Below are 14,348 nucleotides of genomic sequence, written 5' to 3'. Positions count from 1 at the left end.
GGAAATGGGAAGGAAGGGAAGCTGTTATTTCTGAGAAGGCAAAGGACACACAATCAAAGAGCAACACATGGTGTTTTATTGCTGACTAGAGCATTACATGAAAGGATAGTCAAAGGGGATATCAGAGGCTTAGACCAGAGGGAAGCAAACTTTTCTATAAGGCAGGGATCCCCAACCCTCGGGCTACTGTACCTGTCTGTGGCCTGTTAGGAACCGGGCTTCATAGCAGGAGGTGAGCGGTGGGCTAGCAAAGCTGCATCTGTATTTGCAGCTGCTCCCCAGCACTAGCATCACCACCTCAGCTCCACTGCAGATCATCAGGCATTAGATTCTCATAGGAGCACCAGTCCCTGGTGCCAAACAGGTTGGGGACTGCTGCCCTAAAAAAACATGTTGAAGCCCTAACCCCCACTGTACTCTAGAATGTTACTTTATTTATAAATAGGGTTTTTGCAGATGTAATTAGTTGAGGTCATGCTGGAGTAGGGTGGGCTTCTAATACAGTATGATTGGTGTCCTCATAAGAAGGAAGTTTGGACACAGACACGGGGAAGACAGTGTGAACACATGGGGAGGCGACAGCCATGTGATGACAGACACCCAGGTTGGAGTTAGGCCGCTATGAGCCAGGAATGTGTGGGGCTACCAGAAACTAGGAGAGGCATCTGCTAGAGGCTTTGAAGGGAGAAACTCCTTGATTTTGGACTCTGAGCTTCCGGAACTATGAAAGAAAAAAGTTTCTGTTGTTTTAAACCATCCAGTTTGTGGCAATAGTTAAAAATTTACCTTTTTAACTATTTTTAGGTGTGCTTGGTTATGGCAGAACTTGGAAACCAGTGCAGGTGGTTAGAGAGAAGTCAGGATTCCAGCCTAATTAGAAGGTTTGAACATTAGTGTGGTTTTTTCAGCCAGTCCAGATGCTGTGATCACAGCTACTTTATTTTCATTGGGTTTTTTTTTTCAGGTTTTTAAAAAAATTGTGATAAAATATACACAACATAAAATTTACCTTTTTAACTATTTTTAGGTGTGCTGTTCAATGGCACTAAGTACATTCACATTGTTGTACAACCATCACCACCATCCATCTGAACTTTTTCATCTTCCCAAACAGAAGCTCTGTACTCATTAAATGCTAACTCTGCATTTTCTCCTTCCCCAGCCCCTGGAAACCACCATCCTGCTTTCTGTCTCTTTGAGTTTGCCTACTCTAGGGACCTAGTATAAGTGGAATTGAATATTTGTCCTTTGGTGTCTGGCTTATTTCACTCAGCATAATGTTTTCAACTTTCAACCATGTTATAGCATGCATGTATCAGTATTAAGGCTGAGTAATATTCCATTATGTGTATATGCCACGTTTTGTTTATCCATTCCTTCAATGGACACATGTGTGTTTCTTCTTCTTCTGAAAATATTCACAATATTCACATTATTGTGAATAATGCTGCCACGAACATAGCAGTATGGATATCTGTTCAAGTCTTTACTTTCCATTTTTTTTGAGTAGATAGATACCCAGATGAGGGGATTAGTGGATTCTTTTTCAAGTTTAGAAAGCTTTTCCTGTTGGTTATCTTTTGGCTTCTCCACATTCAGTGGACTCGTGACTCTTGGGCTGATGGGAATCATCTCATCCAGGCTTCTCATTTCACAGAGGGGACACTGAGGACCACAGCCGTTGATGCTTTGTCCAAGGTCCCATGGCCAGATGGTGGGAGAGCAGGTGGCCTCCTGCAGGTTTCAGATGCTTTTCACATGTGAAAAGGTACAGGTTTAATTTGTGTAGCTTCAGAAGTCTGCACTCTAATCTGTGGGTGAAAGTTATCTATTGATGAACTTAAGTTCAATACAAGGAGAGTCTTTCCAGAAGAATTGCTGTCCGGCAGGGGAGCCCACTGTTGACCAGAGAGGTCCTGAGTTCAGGGTAGGCCCGAAGATGTATCTTCTTCCCCTATCTTTATTCCTTACCTTTGCTGTACTCCTTTCATGTAAAATCCCGGCTCCTTAGATGTTCTTGACACCCGGCTACATCCATCCCCCACCCTGTCATTCAAGACTTTGGTAAGACTTCTCTGTCCCAAGGTAACTCCTGTGTCTTCCCAGATGACACATCGGACTAACCATTCTGTCTTATCTACAAGGACTTTTACCTCCTGTCTACTGTGGCCACCTCGCTCTGAATTCATCATTACCTAGAACTGCATTAGGGCGTCCCACTCCCTACCACCACCTCCCGCCCTCCAAGGCCCTCTCCCACCACTTTCAGAGAAAATGGAAGCTCTGACGTGAAAACCAACTCAGCCTCCTGCCATCAGACCTAGCAGATGTTCCCATGGCAGCACCATCCTTTTTCTTCCCTTTTGATAAATGGAAGAGGCCCTCTTCTGACCAAAGGCTGGAACCCGTGTTACCAAACTCAAGGAGTTTGCTGTTTGGGTGCTCTATTCAAGAACAAGATGTGGCTCTCATTAGGTAGTTTTATTTACCTGCAGTAAGTCAAGGAGACAGGATTCATATCCAAAGCTTTGTCTCCCGGAAGGGAGGCTTAGCCATTGCTTAATATACTGTTTGGTCACTTTCACGTTGATTTCTTCTCTGCAGTTGGCTGTACTCATCTGGTTGAGTTCCTGTCAAGATCATCCTGTTTACAGCTACATCTGCAAAATACTGTGGTACATTTTAACAGCAAGAATAGCATTTAATAAGAACTGCCCAGACCTTGAGACCATCACCCCATCTTACACCTTTGTGTCCCACTCATGTTCTAGATCCGCCCCCCTCAATCCCTACTGAAAGGAACACCTCATCCTCACTTTCCTCTTCTGCATCTCCGACTCTTCTCTTTTCTGCATGCTCTCTTCCTGTTAGCATTTTAGCACATTTGTATCCTCCAAACTGATCTTGCCCAGGTCACCAGCGACCTCCCTGTTTCTGAATTTATTCTCACTGGCCAGGCTCATCCTACTTGGCTTCTCTCTGACATCCAATTCTGTGGATCTCACCTTCCTTCTGTAGGTATTCTCTTGACTCTTGGGGCAGAGCCTCCCTGGCAGATCCTTTCTCATTGGTCCATCCCTGAGAAGTTGGGATTCCCTTGGGGTTCTGTCCTAGGCGCCTTCCTTTTCTCACCCTCTCCCTGGATCATCTCATCTCTCTTGCTTCAGCTTCCTCTCATATGCCATCAATACCCAGGTCTTTATCTCCAACCCACACTTCTCTCCTGAGCTCTAGATCCAAACACTTAGCCGTGTCCTGAACTTGAACACTTGAAGGTCTGGTACGTGCTTCCAACACAGCTTGTTCAGAGCTGAACTCACTTTCCCTGCCCATCCCTGCTGTGACCGCTAGTTCACTTAATGACACCACTATCCACCTTGTTACATCAGCCAGAAATCTGGGAGCCATTTTGACTCTTCTTTCCCCCACATCCTGTCAGTCACCAAGTCTCATCAGTTCTGCCTTCTTTTAAGTAGCTCTTAAATCCTTCATCCCTACATCTACCCCTCTAGGGCAGCCGGCTGTCATCTCTCTCACCTTGCTGCCTTCATTTCTACTATCCTTTTACCCATTTCCACCTAATCACAGGTGGTCTTTTTTGTCTGTCATTTCCTTTTAAAAAACAAACAAACAAACAAACAAAAACAACCCTTCAAGTCCCTATGAAATGTTTCTATCTCTTTTAAAAAGCAAACTATTTTGGCTAATGAGGTTCACTTTCCCTCTGGCCCCTGTGAACCAGCCCAGCTTCACTTCTAGACCCTTTCTCGCCACTTTCTGTGCCCCAGGGATGCTGATTTCCCTCAGGTTCATGTTTTCTAACTGTTTCAAACACACTCTGCTTTGAAGTCTTCCCCTGCAAATCTCCCCTCCCCTCCAAGTCTGACTAACTCCTAATGAATCATTCCATCTCAACTTAAATGTCATTTCTATCTAGAACCTTCCTCTGACCCTCTGGACGGAGGGTTGTTGCCAGTTCAAATTGATTGAAGAACCAGATGAGTCAATGTGAAACCTCCAGGAATAAGACCACAGGGCCGCTGTGTGGACAGCAGACCACACACCCTGCCTCTAAGACATTCAGATCCTAAAAATGGGGGGCTAGCCAAGCAGAACACCAGCTGTACCCCATCCTGATCTATGTTGCTTGATTGTACATTCCCAGAGTAGCCATACTTTTCCTGGAATCACTCTGGGATATGGCATTTACTTGACTTAGTCCTACTTAACTGATTCTTTATTTCTAGGGCTAAGTTCCATGCAGGCAGAGACCATTCCTGTGTCTTTTTCACCAGTGAACCCCTGGGACAGTGCACAGCCTATAGGGAGTGTGCAGAACACATACATGGGAAGGATGAGAGAAATGAAGTGGCTTGTATGTCCTATTCAGAAGCAGACTTAGTTCTCTAGGAGCATTCTGACTAGTGCTCAGGATGAGGGGATGAGAGGCACAGGGTTTATATATGGACGCTTCTCAATTTGGTTCTGATGTCAGAGTTTAAATCAAGAAACCCATATCCCCCTTCCCCCAAAAAGTTACTTAGTGTAATATTTAAGTGTGTTTATCATCAGCATAGAGTTTACGGCAGTAGTACAATTAATGCTGTAATTTCTCCTCACCTACTTCTTTCATTCCTCCTTTCCTCTTCCTCCTTCCCTTCTCTCCTACTCCATTTATCTCTGGCGGCCTCGAGAACCCCTAAGGATGTCTGGAAATGTGGTGGAAATGTGGTGCATTCAAGGAGACCAGCAGTTGGCGCTCTAGGACTTTTCGATAATGCCTTTTGGAGTGTTTTGTTCTTTGTTCAAATTCATAATGTAGGCAACTGGTAGGCGAGATTTCTTTCTGAAACAGAAAAGCAGGTTTTTGACTGAAAAACAGAAACAAAACACAAGAACAAGGAAATAATAATAAACAGAGTTGTCAAATCTTTCTCTTAAGTAGATACACAGAAACTTAGTTGGAGGGGTCCTCCGAGGCTGCCAGACCAGAGGTTTTCAAACCTTAGGATTATCTGTGTGACAATACAGGATCCTGAGCCCCAGTCAGACCTCTAGGTAGGAACCTGTGGAGTTAAGGTCAAGAATATTGTTTTTATCTGCTTCTCTGGAGATTTTGATCCTGCTAGCCCAGCTCGGGTTCCAGTGTAGATATCACTCATCTAGACCAATGTTTCCCAAACTCTCTGTGCACACCAATCACCTGGAGATCTTGTCGAAATACAGACACAATTCATGGGTCTGATGGGGCCTGCATTCTGTATTTCTAACAAGCTCTCAGGTAATTCTGAAGTTGCCGATCTGGGGACCACTCTTTGAAAAGCAAGAATCTAGAGGTTGGCACAATCTATGACATATATGCTCCAGCAATGTCCAGCTAATCTCCTGTTTCTGCAGATAGTTTTATTGGAACACAGACATGCCCATGCACTTACACATTGCCTGTGTCTGCTTTCACACTATGACAGGGTTGTACAGTTGTGACAGAGGCCACATGACTCACAGACATTTACTGTCTGGTCCTTTGCAGGAAAAAGTTTGCCCACCCTTGATCTAGAATTCTAAAGCTCTCCCACATCCACTGAAAGAATTCCTTGCCTCACAAGACTCTTCATTCCATTTTCATACAGATCCTTAGGAAGTTTTTCCTTGATTCCTTGTAACTCGGTTCTTATTCTCTACAGGAGTCTTTTCCTCCTTCCACACACAAACGCTCTGCTTGCCTTCTTTTCTTCTCCAGGTCTCTCCTCATGTTAGGTCCCTCACAGAATGTCACCCAGACACAGCCTGCTGCTACCTTGGGCGTCTTCCTTGAGCACAAAATACAATGGCATACCACCTTCTTCTCCGTCCTCTGTCAGCTGCTCATGGAATGCACTAGGCTTTCTGGATTGCCCTTCCTCTTGACATCCACATTTGGGATGATCTGTCTGAGCAACATTCAGCCAAGAACAAACTTCTTTTGTGGATCTTTTTATTTCGCTTCTCCAGTGCAATTTGTTCTTGGTTACCTCCTTTCCACTTTGCCTATTCCTTCCTGTCTCTTCAAGATTCTCTTTTTGCCTGACCCTTAAATGTTAGGGTGTCGTGTCTCTCCCTGGTCCTCTTGTCCCCTCCTTCTACACATTCTCTTTGGAGGATCTCAGCCATGCTTTTCACTTCAACCATCTATATACCATAAAATCCTGATGAAGGAGGCCGGCCAGATTTTCTTCCTTTATTTTCAATTATCTACTGCACATCTCCACCAGGATATTCTTGACTATAGATATCTCTCATCATCTTAGGTCTACTTTCTACCTCACCTTGCTCTGCTGTGTTCTGTTCCTTCGTGTTTCTTTATTTCAACTAATGGTACCACCACACATGCCCTTGCATAAATTAGAAACCCAGAATTAGCCTCAGTTCTTCCCCTTTTCCATCTCTCCCTTTCATACACTGAAGTGTATGATTCCCTCTCTGTGTAGCTCTCAAATGTCTTCCCCTCTCCCCACTGCTGCTGTCTTATTCAGTGCTTGTCACCTCCCGCCTCTTTGCTGCACTAGCCTCCTACCTTGTCTCTCCTCTCCAGTGTGTTCCCTTCTCCTCTGCTGTAGTAGTCTTTCTAAGATCATGCTCTTCACCAGTGGTTTCCCATTGCGTGCGTTGTGGGAAGCCGAGGGCTTCATAATTCGGTCCCTGAGTCCCAAAGGACTGCTGTAACAAATCACTAGAAACTCGGTAGCTTCAAACAGCAGTGATTTCTTCTCTCATAGTTCTGGGGGCAAGAAGATAGAAATCCTAGTGTCAGCAGGGTTGGTTCCTTCTTGAGGGCTCCAAGGGAGCATCTGTTGTGGCCTCTCTTCTGGTTTCAGTGCTTATCAGCAATGCTTGCTGTTCCTTGGCTTGTAGATGCATCATCACTCCAATCTCTGCCTCAGTCTTTACATGGCTTCTCCCCTGTGTGTCTCTGTATCTTCATATGGCCTTCTTAGAGGGACACAAGTCACTAGATTAGGGCCCACCCTAATTAAGTATGCCCTCATCTTAACTAATTATAGCTGCAAAGGTTTCCAAACACTGTCACATTCTGAGGTTCCAGGTGGACTTGAGTTTTGGGAGGATGCCATTCAATCCAGCATACCCTTCCAGCCTCAGCTCTGACTACTCCTGACCGTGGGCTCGCTCATTTACTTCAGTGCCCTGGATGGGTGAGAATTCAACAGGCAGACAAGGAGAAAGGATTCCAGCAGAAGAAAGATGATGTTTGAAGGGCCACAGAGAAAGTGAAATTTCAGCTGAGTCGTAATATAGCACTTCATTTTATATTCTTTGTGGGGTTTTTTTTTTTTTTTGGCCTCACTGTAGTTTAAAACATAGCTCAGATGTTACCTGTTTTACAAAGCCTTCCCTCAGTACTTAGTCTCTACGTATCCTGTGGCCATCACTTGTATGTTTTGATTGTTTAATTATTAACTTACGCTCTCACCTGGCCAATGTGGTCCCACGGCAGACTCTGTACACTTCATCTGGGGGGCCGTGCTTCGAGCCCACTGCCCAGCACCTGGCAGGTGCCCAGGTGATGTTTCTGAATGAACTTACCATCTGCATTTAATCCTACAGACGTGATCACATATGTTTCTGGTGAGGAGTTCTTCAGTCCTAATTGGACACTTGCCTTAGATAAGGTAGAGGGGATTTGAATGTGAAGGGAGGTGATACTGAACCCCGTCCAAGGTTCTTTTCATCTGGAGTTTCTGTTATTCTAACCACAGCCCCTTCCAGGACAACAAAACAATTTTTAAGGCAGAGAGACTGAAAGTCATGCCAACTGCCTGGTTCTCCGTGGCTTTCCAAAGCTTCATTGTCATTGGAAGTTCTCCGCTACCATAGACATCACGTGGAGTGGTGCAGTTGCAGCTTTGAGATGCCGAGCATCTCAGACTTAATTTGGAGGAGAAAGAACTGTGAACAGAGCTATTCCCATCTGGCAGATGCAGTCATAAAACTCAGCGGGTTTTCCGTGTTTCTTATTTGCATAAAAGGATTTTAAAGACTATAATTTAATGCTTCCTTGATTCCTATTTCAGTTGAATTGATTTTAATATCGCCTTGTTACAGATTCACTGAAAGTCACCTTTTTATTTTTGATGGAACAAGAAAGAGGTTTAGCTGTGTTGAAAACCAAGAAATGGGGGCCTTCAACTATTGCTAAAGGGGTGAACAAGGTACAAAGACATTTTTGGAGAAAGCAAACACTCAATATATAATACCTTTAAACGCTCATTTTTCAGATTACAGTAAGCTGTGCCTAACTGTTCATTGGTACTAATTATTATACCAAGAAGGCTTGTTAGAAAAATCGCCGCAGACCATAAACAGTCACTTTTTAATTCAGAAGAACAGTTTGAGGTAAAATGTTATTTTTTAAATGGCTTTGAAACAAGTGACTTGTAAAAATATTTCACAACCCCAAGTTAGAAATAGTTTCTTCTGATTCCCAAAGAAAATGCCGGGCCCTCTTGGTTATGGAAGCAGCACAAACTCTATATCACGCAGTTGCATTTTTATACAAATGGGCACCCTTCAGTGTGGGCAAGGATCGAAGGAACACTGCTTCTCACTGCAGCCAACTCTGAATTATGCAGCCAGAATTCAGCTAATCATCCTGTTTCTGTGTGTCATTGTGTAGCAGCCCTTTGCAAATTAGATTAATAGTCTTCAGAAACCCCATCCCATGCCAGACCCCCTGAGTGAAGCCGCTGTCTTGGTGAGAGAGCTTTGCGAAGCTCAGATTTTGCGATTTCTCTCTTCCCTCTTGGGCAGGGATTCTTAACATGGCTCCGTGATGGCATCAGGGAATTTGTGAACTGGGATGGGAAAACACAGATAATTTGGAATACTGTTTCCTCTTCACTGCTTCAAAGTTACTGTTGTTAGACCATTGGTAGATTCTGTGAAATGTGTTAATAAAGAATCACATATACAAAGGGAAAAGGGGGATGGGTAAGGGTAGAGGGGGTCAAATATACGGTGACGGAAGGAAATTTAACTTTGGGTGGTGAACACACAATGCAATATACATATGACGTATTATTGAATTGTGCACTTGAAATCTATATAATTTTATTAACCAGTGTCACCCCAATAAATTTAAAAAAGAAGAATCACATACAGATTTGTTTTTTAATATTTTGATAACTGTATATCAATACAATATGTTTCTTATGTGAACGAATAAGAAATATTTTATGCATTTAAAAATATTATTCTCCATGAAAAACAAGGGAAAACTTGGAAAATGTCACAGAACCAAGAAGACTGAGAAGACATGACAACTAAATATAATGAATACGCTGGACTAAATCTTGGAAAGAAGGAAGACAGTAGTGGGAACACTGGAGAAATCCAAGTAAAAGTCTGGAGTGTAGTTCATAGTAAGGTACCAATGATGGTTTCCTAGTCTTGACAAATGTACCATGGAAATGTGAGATGTTAACAGCGGGGAAGCTGGATGGAGGAGTTTTGGAGAACACTGTGTACTCTCTTGGCAACATTTTGTATGTCTGAATTTATAGTGAGAGTCAGGATCTGGGATCTGCTCCCCGCCCCCACAGATGTGTGGGGTAGGGGTTTTGTGTTAACTCAGGGCCATCGTAGCCTCTTCTTTTTACAACTCCAAGGAACTGTGCAGAAAGAGAGTGATCCAAAGGTAGGGAAAAGTTATCCAGAGAAGTAAAATAATTTGTAGTGTATTATGGTGGAAAAGGGATAACTTTGGGGTTATATTCTCTGTCACCAGCTTTGTGCTCTGTGGCCAGTAAATTGCTCTAGACTTCCTCATCCCCCTTGCAAAACAAAGCCATCAATAAAATGGTCATTGTGAGGACTAAACATAACACGCCCACCAGGTAGCCCTGTCATTGGTTTTTGCTGGTATGTTTTAGTGCTTCTTACATGCCAGGTACCACACTAAGCACTTTTTGTAAATTATCTGATAACACCTGTATGACACGACCATTTCATAGATGTGAAAACTGAGAGTCAGAGGCTCAGTGACCTTACTGCCCAGGTCCACTAAGCTGAGCTTAGACACAGAACTGTGCCGACTGTAGTTCATGGTCTTCCTGCGTCTCTCTTGAGGGTGAGCCTTTCCTGACCACCCGATGGATCTGGTTACAGGGTGCTCTTTGCTCGCTCTGACTTCTGAAGCCCCTCTCATTTGTTTTACACATACATTCACATCCAGATGCCCCCCTCATGAATGACACTGTCACCCATATGTTTGGCTTCTCCCAACTAGAGGTCATCCAACTGTAAAATAAGGGTGTTGGGCTCTCCTTAGGTCTGTCCCAGAATGGAAGGTCCGGTCCTCATTCTCTGATTTTTAACTGCTTATTTCAGCTGTTCGATGGGATGATTACTGAATCACTGAAGCAATTAGAAATTAGAATTTTCTAATTTGTTTTGAGCAAAGTTATGCATTTCTGTGTAATTCTCCCAGGTTCCAGGGAGGGAGAAAAAAAAAAAGGCAAGAGTACTAAGCCGTAGTGACCTCCTTAAAACCACAGCAATTTTTTTAAAAAAGAACCCATAATAACTATAGTACCTGGTGGCTACTAGACTAATCAGAGAGATCACTTTGTAAATTATATAAATGTCTAACCACTACGCTATCTGTACACCTGAAACTAATATAAAATCAAATTGAATGTCAGCTGCAGTTGGGAAAAAAACAGCAGATGCCACTGTGACATTTACCTTTTCCTTAATTGGGATTTTGTTGAGGGATTACTCTAAAGGACATGAGAATAATTTTACTTTTTTGTTTCCTTCTGTGATTAGAGAGGAGACACCATGTGTTACCATGTAGTTGCCAATTATTTCCAATTAAAGTCTAGTAAGGGGGGCAGAAAGATAGTTATTAGTATTATTACCTGGGCAGGTGAATTTAGAGATAAGAAGTAGTTATTAGGTGATGGGCCTGATTTCCATTAAATAACATAGCATACACATTTGTCTCAAAATGAGAAAACTAGAGTACTCAGCGTGGTGAGGCGACTTCAGTGGGGTGTCTCTGATGCTCTTTTGTTTTTCAGTTTTTTCCCTACATCCTGTTACTGGTTGCCATCCTCCTGTACCTGCCCTCCCTGTTCTGGCGTTTTGCAGCTACTCCACATCTTTGCTCAGACTTGAAGTTCATCATGGAAGAACTTGACAAAGTTTACAACCGTGCAATCAAAGCTGCAAAGAGCGTGCGTGACCCTGACCTGAGAGATGGTGTTTGCCCAGTTCCTGGTGCTAATGAGAATGTAGGGCAAAGGTAACTTAGTCTCTAGCAGGTACCTCGTCAGGTTTTGTAGTACACATTTTCTGCCCTTCTGCCAGTAGATGGGGGGCTGACATCTACCTGGTGATGCTCTGTGGGAGCCAGGAAGTCCCGCTCTACCTAAATCACACCCCTACCTACATGCTCCAGCTCCTGTTCTCACATCAAGAGTCTTTCTCTTATCGAATGAAACATCACTGTCTCATGTCTTAAAATGCACTTCTAGTAGAGGTAACAGGTTACGATGCTGGGTGTGGCTTGGGTGCTTTGACTTACACCTTAATGGAGAAGCACAGAGGATTAAGAGCCCAGTGAGCTCAGGGAACGGGTATGAGAAGTGGGGAACGAGTAGGCAGTGCCTTGCCTTTTCCACATTCTTCCTCTGGTTTTTATTATCAACAATAGTAATAATATTAATAGCTCTCATTTTAAACATACTTGATATATCACAGACACCATGTTGAGTTCTCTTAAGTCCATTATCTCTTTAATCCTCAGAGCATCCTTATCTATTAAGTACGTTTATTTATTGCTTCCCCCAATTTTTCAGATAAAAACACTATACCGTAGCTATCAGTGGGAGAACTGGGACCCGAACCAGGTCTGTCAGCCCCGCAGCCGGATCCCACACCCACTGAGCTATCTGACTCAAACCCCTTGCTTATAGAAGGCATATATATGTGTTCTAGTTGGGCTGGAAAATTCTTTTTTATTTTATTTTTTTCACACTTGAGCAGAAAACTGTAGTTTTTTAAAAAGCATCAGAATAAGAACTATCAAATTTATTTAACAAACATTTACTAGGTACCAGGTGGTGTTCTAAGAATTTACAGATATAACTCATTTGACTAACTAGAGCTTCTTTAAAACATTAAGGGGAAAGTTGTTTTATCATTGCTTTTCTTTTTTTTAACCTAATGTTATTCTCTAGTACTCGAATGAAGTAATAGAGAAGTACGGGAAGAAAGGTGTGATATTTCTAGTGTGATATTGTTGAATATGTTTACATCTTTAATATTTGATGGGCTTGGAAAAGGTTTAAATTATTATTTATTTGTTTTCTTTTTAGTTTGTGGGAGATATCTGAAAGCCACTTCAAGTACCCAATTGTGGAGCAGTACTTGAAGACAAAGAAAAACTCTAATAATTTAATCGTCAAGTACATCAGCTGCCGGGTACTAACACTCTGCATTATGCTGTTAGCATGCATCTACCTGGGCTATTACTTTAGCCTCTCCTCCCTCTCGGATGAGTTTGTCTGCAGCATCAAATCAGGAATCCTGAGAAATGACAGCACTGTCCCTGATCGGTTTCAGTGCAAACTCATTGCAGTCGGCATCTTCCAGTTGCTTAGTTTAATTAACCTCATTGTTTATGTTCTGCTGGTTCCGGTGGTTCTCTACACGCTGTTTGTTCCATTCCGACAGAAGACAGATGTTCTCAAAGTGTATGAAATCCTGCCCACTTTTGATGTTCTGCACTTCAAGTCTGAAGGGTACAATGACTTGAGCCTCTACAATCTTTTCTTAGAAGAGAATATAAGTGAACTCAAGTCATACAAGTGTCTTAAGGTACTGGAGAACATTAAAAGCAGTGGTCAGGGCATCGACCCAATACTTCTCCTGACTAACCTCGGCATGATCAAGATGGATGTTGTTGATGGCAAAAATCCGGCTAAGACGATGGGAGAGGAGCAAGGGAACCAGATGGCAGAGCTCCGAGGTAAGGTTAGCCTTCAGGTCTTGGTTGAGGAAACCCACAGAATACCTTTGCAGCTGCCTTTTGTGAATGATTGACAGTCTTTGCCCCACCTGTCATTGGGCATCAGAACATTTTCCTAGTGTGGTGTCAGGTGAAACCCTTTGGTACTGGGAGAAGAAAGAACTGGAGCTGCCCTAAACTTCCAAAGGAAAGTGGCTGTGCTTTTTCTAGATTATTCTTTCTTCCTTCTCATTCTCTCTCTGTTTCATACTCTGCCTCTTGCTCAAGCATTACTCATTGCTGTCATTCTTGCTTATTTTTGTCTTGTTTTACTGGCTTTTCTCCCTGTACCTCCTGACCTAACTTCACTATGCTCTGAAATTTGCTAAGATGCAATACCTGCTAAGGCAAAAAACATGGGCTAGATTTATAGCATAGGAGAAGTTAACTCCCCCTGTGAATTCAGTCAGAATATTTGTTTTTCATTTTGACAGATTTGAGTGTACACGATAAAACTAAAGTAAATAATGGAGAGAGGAATGCTCGACAAAGACTTCTGGATTCTTCTTGCTGATTGCTGATGATTCTTATCTTGAACTTCAGATTTGTGACTTCTGTGATGCGGGATTCATTTTGGCTAAAGTGCCCGTCAAGTTTCAGCTGATTCATAGTAAATGGTTCTCGTTAGAGATACCAAGCATGTCTTATTGAGTCCATAATGAAAGCGATGGTCAACAAGATGTGAGAGAATGGTTCATGAACTTCCTTCGAGAAGCAATGCAGAGATAAGTAACCCACAGCAAGTATATATGTGTAAGTCCTCATCAGAAGAAAAGTGGGAAGACTAATCAAAGTAAGAGGAGTAGAGCTTGCAGTGCCTCAAAGAAACACCTTTCTGTACAGATGGTCCAGTGAGACTCGGAGCTACTGGAAAGCAAGGACTTCGAGAGATTTTTAAATTTTGTTTTATGAAATAATAAACATGTCAGGATACAATTTAATATGAGCCTCTTACATGCTGTAATGACTGTTGGACAAGCAAAACATTCACTGGCTGTGGACCGACCCATAGGTGGATCTGCTTTTGCCATTGTCCTTAATTGGAAGTAATGCTGGTACCTGAGTCCTGCCCACCCTGGCTCTCTTTACAGTGCTACTTGTCAGCCTTGGCTAACAAATCTTCTGACCACTGTTAGCTGCACTCTGCTAGGAAGGGTGCAGGCCCATGCATGCTCTGACTGAAAATGTAGTAAGATAGAGTCTAACGGATATTTAATTGTGACTTCTTTCTAGGCAAGAATGCTTCTAAAAGAGTCCAGTGGGGAAATTGGAACATTCG

The 14,348-nt window shown here is 42.8% G+C and overlaps 1 protein-coding gene across 1 annotated transcript in view; it reads left to right on the top strand.

Moving 5' to 3' along the window:
• The window catches only part of PANX1 (pannexin 1), a 38,016-nt gene extending 24,001 nt beyond the window's left edge, over nt 1-14,015 (top strand). Inside the window, exons 3-5 of the mRNA XM_011374753.2 lie at nt 11,079-11,302; nt 12,378-13,030; nt 13,504-14,015. Coding sequence (XP_011373055.1) covers nt 11,079-11,302; nt 12,378-13,030; nt 13,504-13,583 — 957 coding nt within the window. The 3' untranslated portion in view covers nt 13,584-14,015. The remainder of the gene's footprint in view (nt 1-11,078; nt 11,303-12,377; nt 13,031-13,503) is intronic.
• The last annotated feature ends 333 nt before the right edge of the window (nt 14,016-14,348 follow it).

Source organism: Pteropus vampyrus, unplaced genomic scaffold, assembly GCF_000151845.1.
Source record: "Pteropus vampyrus isolate Shadow unplaced genomic scaffold, Pvam_2.0 Scaffold254, whole genome shotgun sequence".
NCBI lineage: Eukaryota > Metazoa > Chordata > Mammalia > Chiroptera > Pteropodidae > Pteropus > Pteropus vampyrus.
Note: the sequence above shows the minus strand (reverse complement) of the source record. Positions and strands in the feature narration are given on the sequence as shown.